Source organism: Amia ocellicauda, chromosome 9, assembly GCF_036373705.1.
Source record: "Amia ocellicauda isolate fAmiCal2 chromosome 9, fAmiCal2.hap1, whole genome shotgun sequence".
Lineage (NCBI taxonomy): Eukaryota > Metazoa > Chordata > Actinopteri > Amiiformes > Amiidae > Amia > Amia ocellicauda.
Genome location: NC_089858.1, coordinates 9790703 through 9805210, shown reverse-complemented (window position 1 = coordinate 9805210; position 14508 = coordinate 9790703). Strand labels below are relative to the sequence as shown.

The 14508-nt window shown below is 39.1% G+C and overlaps 1 protein-coding gene across 1 annotated transcript in view; it reads left to right on the top strand.

Annotated features, from left to right (window-relative positions):
• LOC136758558 (potassium channel subfamily T member 1) overlaps positions 1 to 14508 on the top strand; it is an 89986-nt gene that overhangs the window by 52616 nt on the left and 22862 nt on the right. Inside the window, exons 9-18 of the mRNA XM_066713049.1 lie at positions 193 to 287; positions 600 to 780; positions 1357 to 1521; positions 1858 to 1994; positions 3616 to 3679; positions 4289 to 4397; positions 5051 to 5159; positions 8289 to 8438; positions 8546 to 8784; positions 12661 to 12883. Coding sequence (XP_066569146.1) covers positions 193 to 287; positions 600 to 780; positions 1357 to 1521; positions 1858 to 1994; positions 3616 to 3679; positions 4289 to 4397; positions 5051 to 5159; positions 8289 to 8438; positions 8546 to 8784; positions 12661 to 12883 — 1472 coding nt within the window. The remainder of the gene's footprint in view (positions 1 to 192; positions 288 to 599; positions 781 to 1356; positions 1522 to 1857; positions 1995 to 3615; positions 3680 to 4288; positions 4398 to 5050; positions 5160 to 8288; positions 8439 to 8545; positions 8785 to 12660; positions 12884 to 14508) is intronic.

The window sequence follows — 14508 nt, the reverse complement described above, 5'->3', positions numbered from 1 at the left end:
ACAAATTGCGTTAGCCCAGATGCTTTTAAGTGTCAATTTGCAATTTATTAACTTGGTTTCCTTGGTTTCTACAAATATATTAGATTTTCACCTCAATATGTTTCTTTAATGGAATAATGGAATAATTACTAGGATTGTGGGTTTCGAAGTGCCTTGCCCAACCAGCTCTAAGTGAATGCCTTTTTGTTTCAGAATGATTTACACAGAGCCATTCAGAGGACTCAGTCAGCCATGTTTAATCAAGTTCTTATTCTCATCTGTACTCTACTTTGTCTTGTGTTTACTGGGTAAGTTCTCCATGGTTCTTTCCTATTCCCTCACATAGCATTACAGAAGAATTTTCTTATGTGTTTGGCCTTCAATGTCCATTTTGCCTCCTGGTAAACCAAAGATCCTATTAAAGAGATCAGACTCCTCCCATGAAATGTAAAATGCCACACTCACTTGCAATCTGTAAAGCAAAACATTGAACTGACAAATGTCTTTAATATAATTATATAGTATTGCACACTATGCTTTTGCATGCTGGAGGCACTTGGGACATTTGGTGAAGATATATAAATAACCACTTAGTTGATTATGTTTCTTGTAATCTGCAGAACGTGTGGAATTCAGCATCTAGAAAGGGCAGGCAAAAACCTCTCTCTTTTCAACTCCCTGTACTTCTGTATCGTGACGTTCTCCACTGTGGGCTACGGGGACGTCACCCCCCAGATCTGGCCCTCACAGCTGCTTGTTGTCATCATGATCTGTGTGGCTCTGGTAGTGCTCCCCTTACAGGTAGAGTGGTGAACCAGCCTGCTGCCAACTGCTATAGAATTGCGTTGCATTCGTGGTAGAAAAAGCACCTTCATCTGGGATAAACATCAAGCTTTAGTTTTCTATTATGCATGCAAAATGATAAGTGAGTCTCAGTCCTTTATGATCAGTGGAATCTATTTCTTTCTCCTGATGTTTTTTTTATTATTATTATTATTATTATTATTATTGTGCATGATACCGTATAATAGTCTGGTAAAAAAAAAAAAATGAAGTTCAGACATTTATGATTTCAGAGGGAGAGGATCAACAATTAGAGCTAGTTCTGCAGAGCTCTATTAATCCATTAACATGGATGCCCTAAAGTCACCTCAGGCAAGACATTGTGAGACTAATATCTAAAAAGACTAATTAGAAAGGTTGCTGTGCTTATCCTCCTCATGACCCCAGCTCCTCTGGGGTCTACACTATGATGATAGTGTTGTGAAAGACAAGATCTAGCTAATATTTTTGCCTTCCTTTTTGCTTTGTTTTGCCTTTCTTTTTTAACCTCCTGTTGACGTGGTGGGTGTTTAAGCCACACTGTTGGTTTTGCAGTTTGAGGAGCTAATATACCTGTGGATGGAGAGACAGAAGTCGGGTGGAAACTACAGCCGTCACCGCGCGCAGACTGAGAAACACGTGGTGCTCTGTGTCAGCTCCTTGAAAATCGACCTGCTCATGGATTTCCTCAATGAATTCTATGCACATCCGAGGTTGCAGGTAGGAATGCAACGATGCCTTGAAAATTTTCATTTTTATTAGAATTTCATGAAACTATAAGAGCAACAGGCTGTTGAAACAGGGGGAAATGGAAAAATAAATGAATGTACTTCACAGCAATTTTGTTGTATTTATTTCGATTTGATTTTCCTCTTTGCTGCAATTCAACCATATCTGCTCGCAAAGTTATACCACATCCAATCTGCTAAGAAATAAATAATAAGGTCCTTCAACACATTTAGAATTTAATGTAGTCTACTTTTGGTGGGGCAAATTGCCAGTTTTTGTTCTTCTCCATTCCTTTCCACACTGAGGTCCTCACCTCTCTCCATGCAGGATTATTACGTAGTCATATTGTGCCCGACGGAGATGGACCTGCAGGTACGGCGGGTCTTGCAGATTCCTTTGTGGTCCCAAAGGGTCATTTACCTGCAGGGCTCGGCGCTGAAGGACCAGGACCTCATGAGGGCCAAGTGAGTGCCACCAAACCCCCCTTCTCACTCCCCTTTTCATCCAGTCTCATTATCAGTGGAATCGCCCAGCAGATCGGAAGGAACACCTTCATAAATGTTCACCACATATCCTTGCCATCCATCTGTGAAACTGTCAAGTCTTCATGCTTTTAATCTCATCTCTTCTGTACTGGCAGGTCTTAAAAATGCTCTTCCATTGTTCCTGCATGTTAATTTAGTTTTGATTGCTCCTTCTGCATTTTGCTGTATCACTTGTCAATGGTTCTGTATCATTACATCCACACTGTCCATATATTTGTGATGGGTTTTATTCACAGTTGCTGATGAACCTCAGCCTCTTGTGTATTCTCCCCCATTCTAAAAATTATCAGAAAGTTTAAAGTTGTTTTTTGGTTATGCACCAGCAGCTGTGCAAAAATAAGCTCACAATTTTTTCTTTAAAGATAAATTTCAAGGCGACAGTAAGCAATTTATTTGAAGTAATTATTTTGGGCTTGTTCATGACTCTTGGGCCATGTGAACAAATACTGAGACATTTCTGTCACACATTTTCCTTGGGATCTTTTAATTGTGCATCCGTTATACATATTGTCATTACTCCAGTGTAATATATGCTGTTTATTTTGCAATATATCAGGCACAGAATTTCACAGTTCTTACCTCTGCAGTCTATTCAGGGTAGTGATTGTGACTGTTTATCAATGAAGAGTCAAATAGGCTGGTGAAAAAGTACCCTTCCTGATTTAAAAGTTAATAGAACCCAGGTGAGATTGATGGTGTGGTCACTTGGTGCTTTGTTAAAGGAAAACTATTATCATTAACCAGAAGGAGTGAGAATTTGTGGTCGCTCTCTGGTAATGCAGAGACATCAGAGGATAACTTGAATTAGCTGCCTGTGAGTCATGATAAGTAATTACAGCAGATTTGTATTTCCTGGTTTACAGAAAGATAAGGGCTCCGTGTTTCTGGATTAATTACTTTGGTAATGTGACAGAAAAGGACTTATGCAGGCAGTAAATATATTTGGTGATATTTATTATCTGCTTATTATTAGCCTGAAAGGAATACAGATATTTTTCTGTTCAGTATATTTCTTGCTGTACTTTAGAAGAGGCATGTAATTCACACATACATTATTGTATACAGGGGTAAAGACTCATGCAGAAATTGATTAATGAAAACAGCTCTGACTCTCTTTTCAGTCCACCTCAGTGATGGTTGTCATTCTATCATGGATGCTTCAGTGTTTTATTTTGTATTTCATCCCAAGGAGAGAAATCTAATTATTGTTATGGATTTAAACCCTGTATGTAGCAAAATTGTGCATGCATGAAATTGGTACTCCAGTGTGTAATTTCATTGCCGTGCAACATCTATGATATGTGTAAATAATGTAATCCCCTTAGGCAGATTCCCTCACGCTTATAAATGCCTTTCCATTTTTTTTTCAATGTTTTTAATTGGGGAAAATCGGTTTTCCACGAGGTTCTGAATTTTCCACTTTTGTCAACAACATTCCTGTTCTTATTTCTACTACTGCTTCCAATAGAGAAAGCTAACAGTCTTATGTAATTAAGAGGAAACTCTTTGCTGAATTTTCATATTCTTCTGTTTCCCACAGAATGGATGATGCAGAAGCTTGCTTCATTTTGAGCAGTAGGAATGAGGTGGATCGCACCGCTGCTGTAAGGAAACTGTTTTAAATCACACTTAAGAAACAAGATTTATGTGATAGATACAGTATGCTGCCTGTTCCCTCAGATTATTAAATATGTATGACAACACTAACACTTCAAGACTAGCACTTTTTGAGACTGCACCATGTCCTTGTCCTATCGTTCTTGGAGCTGGTTGCTTGCAGGTTGATATTTTTCTCCCATTGTCTGTTTTGAGGGGTACAAAAACCTTTGATTCTCAGTAAATGAATCAATATTTTAAACTAATGCCTAATGAAAATGGTTTAGTCATACCAAGGCTGAATCAGGGGACATTTTTAATGCAAATAAAGGCCAAGAGAATAGAGAATTGGCCTGTTCATTGGGTTAAGATAATACATTGCAGGCTAATTTCCATTGAAGTATGTCTTCAAAGGATTGTATGTGCTGTTGCTATTGTTCAATTATTATTTTAAAATTCTCACGGCTCTCCCTTTCCCAAAGTCTGCATTGTGCCTTGTAGCTATTTTTGCCACCCAGACAAGCACCGTTTAAATACATTAAAAAGCCAGTTCTGACACAGCCACTCATACTTGAATACTGTGGCACACCGGGGGCACTAAAACTTATTTTCTGCAGGATCATCAGACAATACTGAGAGCGTGGGCTGTCAAGGACTTTGCTCCAAATTGCCCTCTGTATGTCCAGATACTGAAGCCGGAAAATAAATTCCATGTGAAGTTTGCAGGTACGTTCGTTATGTGGTTGAGGTTCCAGTTGAATGGATCCTTCTTTCCAGAAATGTCTGATGTTTTAAACATGTGGGGCCCGATATTCAAGGGGCATGCGTGTCGCAAATGGCTATCATGCATAAATGCGCATTATTTGTCATATTCAAAACCCCGTTTTGCGTGGCGCAATGCATTCTGCACCATTCACCAATTAATTGTATGCATGGCACAGTAGGGGGGAGTGGCTGAAATTATGCATGATCCCTGCTACATTAGCAAAAAACAGGTCTGTGATGTGTTTCAGAATAACTTAATGGCCAAACCACTGCAGAAATGTATATCAGTGAACTTGACATATATATATTCTCTGTACCTGAACAGAGATCAAGGTAGGGAACAAACTAGTGGGGGTGCCAGTGTGCTTGTAGTGCTATAGGAGAGAGTTGCATTGTCGGCTTGCAGTGTGAAAACATATGGATGGCCTGACAAAAGGATACAGGATTGGAGGGTAGGGTCATTTGATCTCCGTCTCTCCTTTACCTGTCTGGGACCTGTAGCAGATCTAAAAAGCTCAAATGATCCAAAAAGTGCAAATGATTAGTGGTATCGCATTCAGGAGAGATTGTGCTTTGTGGTAGGATAGAGAGATAATGGAGTGTGTGTCTTCTAGACCATGTCGTCTGTGAGGAGGAGTTCAAGTACGCCATGCTGGCCCTGAACTGCGTCTGCCCGGCCACCTCCACCCTCATCACGCTCCTAGTTCACACGTCCCGCGGGCAGTGAGTATCCACTTGTCCGGTGCTCTGTTTGTTCGCCAGTATACAGAGGTTGTGTAGGTGGGGTTTGTCCTTGTTTTTGTGCATTATTTGTCACCCTGTCTTTCTTTAAATGTAGCCAAATCTCTTCAAAGGCCTCTTTTTGTGTAAATGACAGTGTAAAATACCAGGACAGTGTGTATGGCTTTTTGGTAATTGTAATTTGTGTTAGTGAGTAATGTGTTATAATAGAAATGGAAGATTTAAACTTGCACACTGTAGGATTGATTTCTTCCTTCCTCGTCCATATGTGCCCTTTTCATTTCCCTGACGTTTCCGTCACTTGACATGTTTAGCTCTTAATCCACACATTGATCCACTTACCACATCATTCAAAATTTAAATTATTCTTTTGGTTTGGTGTTCTATTTTGGTTATAAATGCTTCTGCTTAAGGCAATTAAGTGCAACTTTGAATTCCAGATAAATGCATTCAGCAGGACTGTAACTTGTAGGTCCTAGTGGGATAAACTGTTGGGTTTTAGTCATAAAGATTCAAACTGAATGAGTGATCTGCATTAATAGCATTCCAAATTGATTATATATTAATTACATTTAATGGTACATATTATATTGTCATCTGGATTAAAAGTATTATACTCTGCGTATTAAATGGTTTAGCAATTTTAAAATCTACCGAACACACAGAAGTAAATTTTGCTTGTTTTGTGACAAGGAAAGGAATTTTGCATTCAAATAAAATTAAATGGCATGTCACAACTTATTACTATTAACAGTGTATTTACATGCATCATCAGGTTATGAAATGGACCACAGGTCAAGCGTTTGTAGATATAGTAAAGCCAGGTAGCCAGCAATCAGTCTGTGTTCTTACAGAGGGGATTTGCTATGAAATCAGTCTGTCAGGCCACTGTACATTATATTATATGACAAGTTCATATAACGATGAAGTGCCTTGTGTCACAACGATTCTTCAATCTATTCAGAGCTTCTAAATGTATCTATAAAACATTCAGTATGTTATTTTATATTGCCAATTTGCACTGTCTGACCACAAGCGTCCAACACTTACTGGAAAATAATAGAGCAAATCATTTCTCAGGACAAAGACCACTCATCCCATTTACACAACATTTTATTGGTGTAACGTCGCATTTTACAGAGAAGAGATTATTTTTCATTTTTTATTTTCATTTAATACCCTCTGGGTGAATGAACAAAACAGAAGAATTAACTTGTTTTGGAAATCAAATCCTATGCAGTAAATTTTGTTCACCCAAAGTTAGGATGCAGCATGCATTATGCTTCTGGCAAGGAGTATCCCTTGCAGGCAATTGCTTTGATCAATACAATTCTAGTTTACTGAATGTCCAGTGTAAATTGTACCATATATTGCAGAAGTAATTTCCAAATAATTAACGCAGCATTATTAAATTAAGAGGAGCATGTCTTGGTATAGTAGTGTTTTCTGGCTTACTGGAAAATTAGGTATCTCATATTTCACTATGTTGTTATAGAGAGGCAGTAGTTTAATGACTGCATTATGCATTTAAACAATAGCAATCATTACAGTTTATAACTCAGCCAATAGTTAAAATGAATACCTATGCATATTTTATGTCTTGGTTAAGACAGCATATATTAATAGCCAAGGTGATGTAGATATAATTTTCTTTTTAACTTACTCTTACTCATTCTAAATGAGTCTGCCTCACAATAGAAAATGCTCTTTGTATCAACAAATGCATGTTAATTAAATGCAGAGTTTGATCAACGTATATTCCAATACAATTGCCAAAAGGTGAAGGGAAAAACATAATCAACAGTTCCATGTAGCTATTGTCCTACAAGCTCTGTAGATTTTCACCAACCAACTTTCTTTAAATACTGACTAAATAACACAAAGTTTTTCTTCTCCATCCTATCTTTTCATTGTCAAAAGGCACATTGTTTTCAAATAAGTTGGGGCTGCATGGTTTGAGTGGTCAGAATGGGACCTTTGATGAGTTCCAGCAAAGAACTCAAAAAGTCGTTTTGATAACTGGCTCTCCAATGTATTTTCCTTAATTATTTCCTGATGCCTTGATGATAATTGTTTACAGAACCCCCTTGGATGCTTTAGACCAGAGAAAAGGAGCATTCCACTCTATATTCAGGTGATATTACACTCACAGGTGACATTTGGCCAAGCAATCACCTCATTAGATTAGCTTCCATCATGTGCGTGTCCGACTGCATCTAAAAGTGGCTATAAAGTTGGTGTGTTTCTGGGAGAACATTCTAACGAGAACATTTCAGAAAGCATGGGATTTGATTCATCTTATAATTAACCAATTTGTGAGAAGAAATTCTTGCAGTTGGAAGATAAACTTTTTGGTTTTTTTCTGCTTGCCTGTGCTATGTGGTCCTGATGAGAGACAAATTGGAGTTTGATGATACTAAAGAACATAAGTAATAATAATGAAAGGCAGTTTTCAAAAACTTTCAATCCATTGATTCATCTTTGTGGAAACACAGGTTGGGGTGTAATTTATAGAAGTCAGACTAAGCTGTCACTCACTGGTTCCCTTCAGAAATGAGTAGTGTTGAGTGGTGTAATATTAATGCAAATGTGACAAATCCAATAAAATCAGGAGACCATCCACTGTGGGCACTTTTTCCATTTATTCACTCCCTACCCTGGCCTACCCAAGCCTTCACCATATCTCTAGTAAATTCTGTATGATCTGTAGTCAACCCCCCCCCAATATACCCTGTGTGCTGCTCATCCCATCATGCTTTTCCTGATTTGATCATAATGATGCTAAAGAGGGCAATCTCAAAATGCATTGCTTACGTCCTTCAAAAGTGACAGGTTTTAGATGGATGTTGTCTGCAGACTCACACAGGGGCGATCTCAAAAACTGGCAAAGAAATTAATTAGCAATTCCAAACAGAGTGGTTCGAGGATTCGTTCGTAACTGAACAGAAAGAACTGACAAATCCAAGACAGAATTACCACATTTGGTAAAAGTGTCCTCCTTGTGAATCTCGGCGGCCATCTTGTCATGCATTGATATCTGGGAAGAGAGTACCCTGTCTGCCCTGTCTTGAGCGAACGTCTACAGGTGTTGAGTTGGTGGTGGTGTTGCAGGGAAGGACAGCAGTCTCCCGAGCAATGGCAGAGGATGTACGGGCGCTGCTCTGGGAACGAGGTTTACCACATCAGACTGGGAGACAGCAAGTTCTTTGGGGAGTACGACGGCAAAAGCTTCACATACGCCTCTTTCCACGCCCACAAAAAGTGAGTAGATCATCTTGATCCAGCAGATCTGGGTTTGCCACCCGAGTGCCGTGCCGGGACATTTGAAAAGGAAATCTACAATTGCCTTTCTCTCCTTTGCTCTGCAGGTACGGCGTGTGCTTGATAGGAGTCAAGAGGGAAGACAACAAGAGCATCCTGTTGAACCCCGGCCCCCGGCACATCATGGCTGCGTCTGACACCTGCTACTACATCAACATCACTAAGGAGGAGAACTCGGCCTTCATTTTCAAACAGGAAGAGAAGCACAAAAGAAAGGGGGTCGTTTCCGGAGGCATCTTCGACGCCCCGTCACGTCTTCCTGTTCACAGTATCATCGCTAGCATGGGTAAGTGACAGCATTTCCCCTGTTTTCACAAAGAAGCAAAGGCCTAGAGCAAATCAAAACTTGTCCCTACCCACATAGCCTACCCTCTCATGGAAAATGGCTTCTGATAATAAATTAAATCCCTGCTGGGTACAAGTTTCTCATTTCATAATTGAAATCACTCAGTGATTTCTCCACTCCCTTGAGGAGCATGTTTTGTTTATGTCGATATGTTTTGCATGCCAGGTATTGCCAAAAATTACTCAAAATAAAATTAAACTATATCTCGGACAGTCATCTTTGAGTTGACATGGGTTCAGCATCATCTCGTCTTTACTTTTATATGACATTTTTTCTTCAAATTACGATGATTCCATTAAAAGTAAAAGATGATTCAGTTTTCGGCCCTTTTTCTTTCATGTTTTTTTTTATATAAACAATGCCCTTCTCATAAGTGTTTTGTGTGCCCGTGTATATATTTGCATGCCTATGTAAGCTGACTGTTATCTTGGCTTCTCTTAAATCCCTTTTTGGCTGACCTTTTTTTTTTATTGTTTCTTTTTCTTTAATGTTTTAAAGTTAATCAGTCCACCGCTTATGGTAAGTTACGCACGTCGCTTCCATGGCATTTTGCAAAAAGAAAGGAATGTTTAAAAGCTTTTAAAAATTCCTTTATCGTGACTGCATTTTTACTTATTTTAAAATATATAATTTGCAAGGCAAGCTGTGCGTGGCTGTGCATAGATCTCAAAAAGAGGATGCAAAGGGTGAAAATTAATTCCAATGACTACAAAGCATGCAAGGGTTTTAATTGACAATTTCATGTCAAAGCTTGTTCTAATAAATCATTGAAGAGGATGTCCTAAATTTGTTTTGTTTCTTTCGAAAAACTCATCCAACACTTAATTAAAAATGTATAAATAAATAAATAAAATGTAGGTTTTCTATAGAAATGTTGTAATTATGTAAAGTTGTATCCTGGAGTCATAATATCCCTCCTTAATAGGTGTTTAAAAGCAATATGTCACTATCTTGCAACCTAGATTTAATTTAGAGGATTATGTCACTCTCAGCAAAACCTTAAGAGATTTCATTTCATTTTATTTGATTGTTTACTTGCCCATATATCCCATGACCAAACTTCTCCAAATCCAATTAGATTATGTAGAATATTAAAAAGCCTCCATAAATTATTCTAAAACTGAAGGAAGATATTAAAAAGCCTTTGTGATATTTATTTTCTACTTTCATCTATCAATTTGTTACATTTATAGTTGTATATTTTTGCCTCAATGCATTTTTTATTCTTTATTTTTGTATATGTGTTTATGCTAAAATATAATATATATAAAAAATATATTATATCTTGACAAAGCTTCCTAGCTATCGGATGGTGTCTTTTTAAAAGCTTCAGTGGTATTTGCATGTTTATAAGCATCATTTGAAGTCATTGGAAATGGCTGCTGTATTATTAAAATACAGTTTAGATTTATGAGCAATTTCCAAGCAAAGCTATATGCTTATTCACAGTAGGCTTTGTTCAGTTTTACATAAATAGATATGTGACTGTGTATTTACAAAATATTTATATGAAATTGACAGTTATTCATTTCACTTCATAGCTCTGATGTTAAATGGCTTAGCAGCTTGTTATTTTGTTTTATTGCTATCGGTGTGATCTAAAAATATTAAAATAACTTTAATTATAAGGATAAATGTTCAAATCTCTTTTTAAAAAGGCCACCTTTGGGAGCTTACTCTTTATCTAAAGAGGACTTCTTCTCTTCTTGATGAGTATATCAAAGATACAGTGCATCCGGAAAGTATTCACAGCGCTTCACTTTTTCCACATTTTTTTATGTTACAGCCTTATTCCAAAATTGATTAAATTCATTATTTTCCTCAAAATTCTACAAACGGTACCCCATAATGACAATGTGAAAGAAGTTTGTTTGAAATCTTTTCAAATTTATAAAAAATAAAAAACAAAAAAAGCACATGTACATAAGTATTCACAGCCTTTGCCATGACACTCAAAATTGAGCTCAGGTGCATCCTGTTTCCACTGATCATCCTTGAGATGTTTCTACAACTTGATTGGAGTCCACCTGTGGTAAATTCAGTTGATTGGACATGATTTGGAAAGGCACACGCCTGTCTATATAAGGTCCCACAGTTAACACTGCATGTCAGAGCACAAACCAAGCCATGAAGTCCAAGGAATTGTCTCTAGACCTCCGAGACAGGATTGTATCGAGGCACAGATCTGGGGAAGGGTACAGAAACATTTCTGCAGCATTGAAGGTCCCAATGAGCTCTATCATCCGTAAATGGAAGAAGTTTGGAACCATCAGGACTCTTCCTAGAGCTGGCCGCCCGGCCAAACTGAGCGGGAGTGAAGAGCCATAGTCAGGGAGGTGAGCAAGAACCCGATTGTCACTCCGACAGAGCTCCAGTGTGTCTCTGTGGAGAGAGGAGAACCTTCCAGAAGAACAACCATCTCTGCAGCACTCCACCAATCAGGCCTGTATGGTAGAGTGGCCAGACGGAAGCCACATGACAGCCCACCTGGAGTTTGCCAAAAGGCACCTGAAGGACTCTCAGACCATGAGAAACAAAATTCTCTGGTCTGATGAAACAAAGATTGAGCTCTTTGGCCTGAATGACAAGCGTCATGTCTGGAGGAAACCAGGCACCGCTCATCACCTTGCCAACACCATCCCTACAGTGAAGCATGGTGGTAGCAGCATCATGCTGTGGAGATTATTCAGGTTATTCAGCGGCAGGAACTGGGAGACTAGTCAGGATCGAGGGAAAGATGAATGCAGCAATGTACAGAGACATCCTTGATGAAAACCTGCTCCAGAGCACTCTGGACCTCAAACTGGCGCGAAGGTTAATCTTCCAACAGGACAACAACCCTAAGCACACAGCCAAGATAACAAAGGAGTGGCTACAGGACAACTCTGTGAATGTCTTTGAGTGGCCCAGCCAGAGCCCAGACTTGAACCCGATTGAACATCTCTGGAGAGATCTGAAAATGACTGTGCACTGATGCTCCCCATCCAACCTGATGGAGCTTGAGAGGTCCTGCAAAGAAGAATGGGAGAAACTGCCCAAAAATAGGTGTGCCAAGCTTGTAATATCATACTCAATAAGACTTGAGGCTGTAATTGGTGCCAAAGGTGCTTCAACAAAGTATTGAGCAAAGGCTGTGAATACTTATGTACATGTGCTTCTTTCACGTTGGCATTATGGGGTATTGTTCGTAGAATTTTGAGGAAAATAATGAATTTAATCCATTTTTGGAATAAGGCTGTAACATAACAAAATGTGGAAAAAGTGAAGCGCTGTGAATACTTTCCAGATGCACTGTAGTTTACGCATAGTTCTTTGTAAATAAAGATTATTTCCAAATGCTTGGGACTTGGCAGTTAGCTTAAAGTGTTTGTAAGGAGCATGAAGCATAGTGCGGTAATATTCTCCTAATGAGGGGTTTGCCCCAATGAAGCAAATCATGCAATATTTCCTTGCAGAAAGCTTAAGAGTTGATATTTCTGTGTGATTTAAAACAATTCACTTGTGGGGCCCTGGAAGTGAACATAAGGCACCATAAGATCCTATATCTTTCCTAGATTGCCTACAATTAGTTATCTCAAGCAGTGAATGGTGTCCCCCATCAGGAACTGGATATCTTACAGAAAAGATCATTAAAGAGGACTGTTCACCGAAGAAGCATACACATCGTACTCCATGCCCCTCTTGGTTTGGCGTTGCCATGTCATAATAAATAAATAAATAAATAGCAGTTCATGTTTCTGTGATGGTGTTAAGCTGTCACAAGCTGTGTCACGTCTCCACATGCCAGTGACGAGGCCTTTGTGATTCTCTTTCCAGGCACGGTTGCCATGGATCTGCAGAACACAGACTGCCGGCCCAGCAGCAGCAGCGCCAGCAAGTTGGCCCCGCCCACGGAAAATGGCGCGGCCAGCCGGCGACCCAGCATCGCGCCCGTCCTGGAGATCGCAGACTCCACCTCCATCCTGCCGTGTGACCTGCTGAGCGACCAATCGGAAGACGAGACCACACAGTCTGACGATGAGGGAATACCATTGCCCGAGTGAGTAGGCAGTCTGATTTCAGTGGGGCCGTGGGTAGGGGCTGTTGTTCTTAATTTTTGGTTGCAGAAGCAGAAAGAATATCATGGGTATAATACTATACCAAATTAAACAGTATTTTTTTTTTTTTTTTTTTTTTTTTTTAAGTCAGATCATGGGAAAAACATTTTGAATTAATCATTTGAAGTCCTTTGCAGGCTTTGACAGTCCTTGTATTATCCCCTAAGACCACAGGGAACTGTGTATTGCACTTAATTAACAATATATATTTTACATATAAAACCAAAACATGTATCACTCTCCATGTGCTTCTGAGACATCAGTGACAAAACAGGAAGATCTAATCAGTGATATCTTAGTACAAAATTCAATCACTACCTGCATTCACCATCTTAATGTTGACTGAGCTTCTGATATACCCAAGGTTTACACTTCCTTCCACGTCAACATGTATTATCGTTATCAAGCCATTTCGACAACCTCTCCAATTTAGGCACACGTGTCCAGGTTTGTTTTTCATTTTGGAATTGAACAATCCTGCGGAAAAGCAGGATCTGACTGAGCAGCCTTCCAACATGAAATGTATCAATTTCAAAATGAACACGACTAATGAGTTATTATTCCAAGTTGATATCTGACTGCATTTGTACACAGATACTATTGCAATATCTGATTCACAATGTCTTTCGCTGCAGATCTGCATGCAGTTAACATGGCCATTGTCAAATCATATGTACATGTCCTTGCCTAGGATTAGGAGACCACTTGGGAATCTCTTGATTGCCTTAATTTAATTAATCTTTGCAGGTACTTGTGTTATTATTTAATTGAAGCAGCTGCCCAGTCATTTAGCTGAAACCTGAAAGACACATGCAGTATTCGGAGGCTATTGAGCAGAGCAACTGTTTTGAAATAGAACTGTTCTCTGTAGACAGTCGGCGCCTTGAATTAGACCCAACGGACACGCTGTGCATGTCGAGAGAGTGCTTTTGTAGACTACGATGGCTATAGGACACAGAGGTGATGGATGCACTTAAAAGTTGAGTCATGGGACGTGCACAGAACTCAAGCTGCGCTGGTTCACTCAAGCCTGTCACACTGAATTATACATCCTGCAAAGCACTGGCCATGTACTTTACAGACAAACCGACTCCATCCTTTTTTCTGCAGTGATTGTGAAGTGGGATGTGTCTATGGCAAGCTGTTGTGACATTTAATCCATAATTGCTGATATCAAGAATACAATTGCTGATATCAAAAATGATCTGGTATTTTTAATATCAGCAATTGTATTTTTCATATCAGCAATTGTATTCTTGATATCAGCAGTTGTATTCGTGATATCAAAAATGCATACTAATTAACATCCGGTTAAGGATTAACGGCTTTCCATGAATTTCTGATATCAGCAATTGTATTCTTGATATCAGCAATTATGGATTAAATGTCACAACAGCTTGCCATACCTGTCGGGCAGTGTTGCTTATTTTCAGAACTGTGAGGACAGTAAGGGGGAAATCAAATAACAAGATGTTTACAGCAGAGAGAGCGTTTGTCCCCAGAATTCACAACCTCAACATCTGAGAAAGTCTTCGCAGCTCTGTGTTTGAGCACTGATTTCAGCCAA